Source organism: Elephantulus edwardii, unplaced genomic scaffold (genome assembly GCF_000299155.1).
Source record: "Elephantulus edwardii isolate Elephantulus edwardi_28Jun2011 unplaced genomic scaffold, EleEdw1.0 scaffold00052, whole genome shotgun sequence".
Taxonomy (NCBI): domain Eukaryota; kingdom Metazoa; phylum Chordata; class Mammalia; order Macroscelidea; family Macroscelididae; genus Elephantulus; species Elephantulus edwardii.
The window spans coordinates 17,244,013-17,250,202 of record NW_006399802.1 but is presented as its reverse complement, the minus strand read 5'-3'; the positions used below and the strand labels follow the sequence as shown (position 1 = coordinate 17,250,202).

Here is a 6,190-nt window from a genome sequence, read left to right as displayed (position 1 = left end):
TTCTTCTCCAACTTCCAGGCCCCTTCCATCTCCCGCTGCCTCTGTCTGCCCTGGACATCCACCCCTTGCCACCCTGCCTGCGTCATTTCTGTCCTTCTTCCCCACTCTCCACCTCCCTTACTGCTCCCCGTCTGCCCCCCTCCCAACTCTCTCCTGCCCCTGCTCTTAACTGACCCTTCTCGCTTGCCCCTGCATTCGTGTCCCCTACTTCTCCCACCATTTTTCTCTTCCATTCCTCCGCTCTCCACTTTTCTCTCTCACTACCTCTTCTCCAGCCTCAACTCCTCCGCCTTCTAAGTTTTCCACCCTCTTCCCCGACCTCTTCCACCTAGTGCCCTCCCACCCCTGCCCCTCCCTTCGGTGTTTGCTTTCCTCCCGGATCCCGGATGAAGGGGTTGTCCTGCCCCTGCCTCTCCCTGCCCCACTGCTGGCAGTCCGGGTCTTCCTTGATGGCTGAGGGCTCCAGTCCTCAGGCCCCGGGGAAAGGGCCCCTGCTCAGCATCCAGCTCCTGCGAGCCCAGTACGAAGGCCTGAGATCCCGGCAGAGGGCCCAGCCCCACGTGGTGGTGCTCCCCAAAGGTAGGGCTGGGCACAGGTGGGAGGGGAGAGGGCCTGGCTGGAGCCCAATGGATGACAGTTGCAGGCAGGGCCACGTCAAGGCTTGGTGGTGCTGGTGGGGTTGCTGGTGGCCACTGGGCTTAGCTGAGCGCCCTTCCCGTTTCTCCTGGAGCCTCACATGCCTGACCTCTGCTCCTGTGTTCCCATCTCACTGAACTGGTCAGCCTGGTGAGCCGGACTTGGCTGCCCTGCAGAGCCAGGTGGGAGAAGGAGCTCTACTTCCTGGCTGGGTCTGACCCAGCTCTTACTTCCTGCAAACCAGAGACAATGAGGCGGAGAAGGGGGCAGCTGGTGGGGAGAAGATATGGCCAACTGGGTCTGGGAGCAGCAAGGCCCAGGGTCCAAGATGTAACTCAGGCTCACAGAACGTGATGCCACCGGCTCAGACCTCCGCCAGGGCAGGTCCAGTCAGACACAGGAGCTCCTTCCTCAAGAGAGGCAGCCCACTCTTTTTGGAAACTCAGACGTCACTCCAGAAGGAAATTAGCGCAAGGCTAATAGTAATAGCATTAGAAAAACTAGGCAGAAGAAATCAGGGGAAAAGAACCTAAGTTAGGTGGCAATTATTATGTTGTTGTTGTTGTTATGTGCCATCGAGTCGTTTCCGACTCATAGCGACCCTATGCACAACAGCCCTAAACCCCGCTCTATCCCGCGCCAACCGCACCGCCTCTGACACACCCATCCCGATTACCCCAGTCACCGAACCAATCCATCTCATAGAGGGTCTTCCCCTCCTGCGTTGTCCCTCCGCCCTCCCAAGCATGATGTCCCTCTCCAGGGACCCGTCCCTCCTGGCAACATGTCCAAAGTATGTCAGACAAAGCCCCAGAATCCTTGCCTCCAAGGAGTAGCTTGGTTTAATCCTCTCCAAGATAAATCTGTTTGTTTTCCTGGCAGTCCAGGGTACATTCAGTACCCTTCTCCAGCACCACAGCTCAAAAGCATCCACTCTCCTTCTGTCCTCCCTAGTCATTGTCCAACTCTCTGATGCATAACAAGCGATTGCAAATACCATGGCCTGTATCAGGCGCACCTTAGCTCCAGAGAGACACTGTTGCTCCTGAGTACCTTAGAGAGGTCCCTAACAGCAGACTTTCCCATCGCGATACACTTTTTGATTTCCTGACTGCTGGTGCCAAGAGTGTTGACTGTGGAGCTGAGCAAACTGAAGCTGTGAACACTCTCAATCTCTTTGTCATCCATCCTGATGCTGCCAATTGGTCCAGTGGCAAGAATCTTTGTCTTCTTGACGTTGAGCCTTAGTCCATACTGAAGGCTGCAGTCCTTGACCCTTCGCAGCAAGTGCATGAGGTCCTCCTCAGTTTCAGCAAGCAGGGTTCCCCCAATATCCCCCTACCCTTTGACTGCATGGTAGATGGTGGTATTGCTTCTTGTGATGGAAAATGTAGAAGGGAAGCAGGTGAGGACAAAGGGAAGGAACAAGTTCATGGAAATGGGAAGACACCCTGAAGTTCAAAGCTGGGCCCTGGGAGGCTCTGTGGGTGTCTGTGCAGCTCAAGGGACTCAGTGAATAGTCTCCCTTCACTGTAACCTCTGGTGGCACAATTCATAGGCTGTTGAACTGCTAACCCCATGACGCAGCCTCTCTGTTGGTTCCAATCCAGCAGCCACTCTTTCAAGTGAAAGATGGGCAGTTTCCTCCTATGTGATCCAAGCCTCAGAGAACCTGCTGGAGGGTCAGCTGTGAGTGGGCTCTGACCTGATGGCAGTGAGGTTGAGTTGGAGCTCCAGGCCTGGCCAACAAAGCATCAGGGGACAGAGGGAGTTCCCCATTAGAGCAAGAAGTGTGCTCTTTCTAAAATTTAGTAAAAAGTGCACAATTCAGTGGGTTTAGTATATGTACAGTAGTATTGTGCGGCTGTTTGTGGACAGAAGTGCCCATTCTAAGCCGAAGGAGACGACTTCCCATTACTTGAGTTGGTGCCACCTGGTGAGACCCGTGGAACTGCATTGGTGCAACCTGATAGTGCTCCTACATTTGCAGGGCCCAGGTTCTCCATCCTCAGACCAAAATAAAGACCCGAACCCTTTGTCCTCAAATCAGGTCTCATTCATAGTCTGAAGGAATTCCATCAACCAGCACCCAAAATGTCATTGCAATCTTGGATCTTGAGACACAGAATCCTAGTTGAAGGAGTAGCCCAGTCTCAATGGCTACTCTGTCTTCCCGTGTCTTTGTGCTGCTCTCAGAAGAAGCTCAAGCTGCCAGATTCCTTACTTGCTCGTCTTCGTAACATGAACATGCCCCAATTTTGACCACTTGTTCTTCCCTGACTTTTCTTCTACTATTTCCTGCTAAATAGTTGAACATTCTAGAACTCTAACTTTCACTTGAGTCTCACCTATTTATACCCCTGTTTTCATTATTTCAACTACCACATATATGTGGGAGACCTCTAAAACTCCTGCCCAACTTTCTCTTCCAAAATCCAGGCTGCTTGGATGTTCTACAGGCAAACATCTGAAATACAACATATTCAAATGCATACTCATCTCCCCCAACCAAAATCTCCTATTCCTTCTATATTTTCTGTCACAGAGAGTGGTACCACCATCAACCATGTTGTCAAGGTATAGGGGGAAGTCACATTTTCTAGTGATAACTAGCATCTATCTCTATCGGGCATGATGGTAAAGTTTTATTTGCATTAACTAATGTCTACAAGCCCGCTATGGTGCAACTGCAGTAGTTATTCTCATATATTCAACAGATTGCATCTTTGATGACCTGGCATTCTTTCAACTTAAAAATTTCAAGACCTCCAAAATGAGATTGCTGGGCATGTTCCAGGGGTGATCCTGCCTGTTCTTCCTTTCCCAGGGGGCGACATGCCTGCTCCTGCTCAGCCCATCATGAGTGCTGTTTGGATTAACAAGGAGCGAAGGAGCTCGCTGTCCCTGGACGAGGCCGAGCCTGAGGCCAAGGGGATGCCGGAGGAGGCCAGCAGAGGCTGTCTTCAGATCCCCACGTCCCCGTGGCACACACACCTAGAGATGCATTGTTTGGCACAGACTTTTTGTCAGGAAGCCAGCCATCAGGTGCAGCACAAGGGCAGGCTCGCTGGGTCTGACCAAAGACTCGCTCCAGAAGGAGACCCAGGCTTGTTTGAAAGCAATCAGAGAGCTCAGCAAGAGCTCGAAATGCCAGAGGCAGCCCAAAGTCAATGTCACGTGGGCAATACCCAGGCAAAGGCAGAAGAATCTGGCTTACACAGGAGCATTCAATGCCCTCTTCCCTCAAAGAACCTACACAGACCTGGAAAATCAGCTCATTACCCATTTCCTCAAAAGAAAACTCCCAGGATCTCCCAAGCTGCACGAAACCTGGGCTTATATGGACCAGCCTGAAGTTCCTGCTCAGCCTGCAGCCTTGGCCTTGAAACCATGGATACCTCATCAGAGAACCAGGGAGACAGAGCCACATTGAGAGGCTCCAGCTGGAAATAAGAACTACCATTGTAGGAACTGTGAGAAGTGGACTTGTATGAGCTCATGGTCTGGTCCTTCAAAAAAAGAAGAGACCGCTCAGGTCAAGTGCTTATAGCTTAGAATGAAAAGGTTCTGTCCTATCAGTGCAGCCCCGTTCAGCTTATACAAGAAGGCAAGGCAAGGATGCTATTGCTTAGGAGGACTGAGTAGGAAATCTGCTGAGTTGATGGAGCTGGAGAATTTTGAAGTTTAGAGACCGTAGCCATTCGAGATGCCTTGGCAGTACGCAGGGGCCAGTGGGCACGGACAGTCTCGGTTTTGTTTTTATGTAGCTTCTGATATTTCACACATATTCTCAAGAAAACGTGCTCTGAGAATTGCCTTCTGACTGTTCTGTCTGGAGACCAGCTCACTTACAAATCTCTAAATTCATGGTGACTGAATTCAATTAGATTGATTTCAAGTTTTGCATTCCAAGGAATGGTATTCCTGGAAAAAAGAGCATTCAACCCTGTCACCACTATTTTGTGCTTAACGAACTTTACGAAGAGCTAATTATTTCTTAGCTTCCTTTGAGACCTTGTACATCGCAGTAGTATTTCTTTCCATCATCCTCCCTTTCTTGCTTTTTAAAAAAAAATTATCTTTATTTTTTATTGGTTTGCTACAAAATTCGCGTACATTGTTTCATTTATGTACATTGTATTTTGCATGATCTTTCACTCACTTTGCATTTCATATGATCATTCCCACACATTGTGTTTTATAAAATTAATCACCACAGATCTATGCCCACTGTCACCCCATCTTTTCAGGTCCCCTCTAGATCTCTCCTCATTCCTTTACCCCTCCCACTTCCCTTGCTTTTTTCTGTTGCTTTTTCCCCCCCTTTCTTTCTCTTCCCTTCCTCTCTTGATTCTTTTCCTATCTTTTTTCTTGTAATTCCAAATTAAGGTCTTATTGAAAACTTTCAAATTAGTCATTAGTACAGTCATGGGAACCTGAACAAAAGGAGCCAGACTTGGACTATTGAATCCTTTCCTGCTACAAAATGTGCTTTTAAAAACCAATTAAAGCAGTTAGTATTTGAGTGATGGAGAATAAAGCACCTCTTTCCTGGCTACTGTTTAACTTTAGTAATGATATTTAAACAACTCCAATGTACTTTCTCGGGTATCACATTACCTTTGTGAAGTTTCACCCACAGGCTTTCTTCCTCATGGTGACAGAGACGTGCTCGGTCACATCCAGAGCTGCTAAGTACAAGGGTCACTACTCATCAAAAATACGTATGCACATGTCTGCTTGGAAACTCCTTCTAGTTTTGGGATTCACTGTACTTCCTTTTCCTGTTGTTATTTTTTTTTATTATTAATTCTAATGACAGTTTACCGAGACTTGGGGTTTCCAGTCATTCATTGTTGCACTTTTCTCCCTCCTTCTTCTCCCCTCCAGTTCACTCTTCTCCTTGAAAAGAAAAAAGAAAAACTCTTTTCATTGTTATGCAGTCGTCCACTCCTCTATGCAGCCTTCACTCTGGACTTCTGTAATGACAAGAATTCCCATTCAAATATCCCTTTCAAACAGTTCTTTCATCTGTTTCAATGAAGTATACATCATTCCTCCGCTCCTTTTCTGTCTTCCCCCAACACTGATGTCAGTCCCATTTTACAACAGTGGCACTATGCAGTATTTGCCCTTTTGTGACTGAGATCTTTCACTCAGCATAATGTTCTCTAGGGTCATCCATTTTGCATAATAGTTCATGAGTTCCTTGTTTTTCAATGCAGCATAGTTTTCCATAGGACAGAGAGGCAGGAGGATAGAAAGCTAGCCAAATAGAGAGGAGAGAGAGAGAGAGGATGATAGAGAGGAAGGTGGAAAGAGAGGCTGAAGATAGAGAGGCAGGAGGATACAGAGGCTGAGGATTCAGAGGCTGGAAGATAAAAAGGCTGGAGGATAGAGAGCCATTAGGATAGAGAGGAAGGAGGATAGAGAGCTAGACGGATATAGAGGCAAGAAGACACACACACACACACACACACACACACACAGGGAGAGAAAGAGAAAGGAGGATAGTAAAAAAGGAGGAAAGAAAGAAAGGGGGATAGTAAACAAG

The 6,190-nt window shown here is 48.1% G+C and overlaps 1 protein-coding gene across 1 annotated transcript; it reads left to right on the top strand.

Annotated features, from left to right (window-relative positions):
* The first annotated feature begins 386 nt into the window (after window positions 1-386).
* Window positions 387-3,990, top strand: LOC102850979 (chromosome unknown open reading frame, human C9orf152). The gene is made up of 2 exons (XM_006886988.1): window positions 387-579; window positions 3,464-3,990. The coding sequence occupies exons 1-2, from the start codon at window positions 387-389 to the stop codon at window positions 3,988-3,990; spliced, it is 720 nt and encodes a 239-aa protein (XP_006887050.1).
* The last annotated feature ends 2,200 nt before the right edge of the window (window positions 3,991-6,190 follow it).

Excerpts from the sequence above, each read along its gene's own strand:
- LOC102850979 (XM_006886988.1), top strand. The coding sequence starts at position 387 with ATGAAGGGGTTGTCCTGCCCCTGCCTCTCCCTGCCCCACTGCTGGCAG. Across the intron at positions 580-3,463 it reads CGTGGTGGTGCTCCCCAAAG|GGGGCGACATGCCTGCTCCT; the intron begins GTAGGGCTGGGC and ends TTCCTTTCCCAG.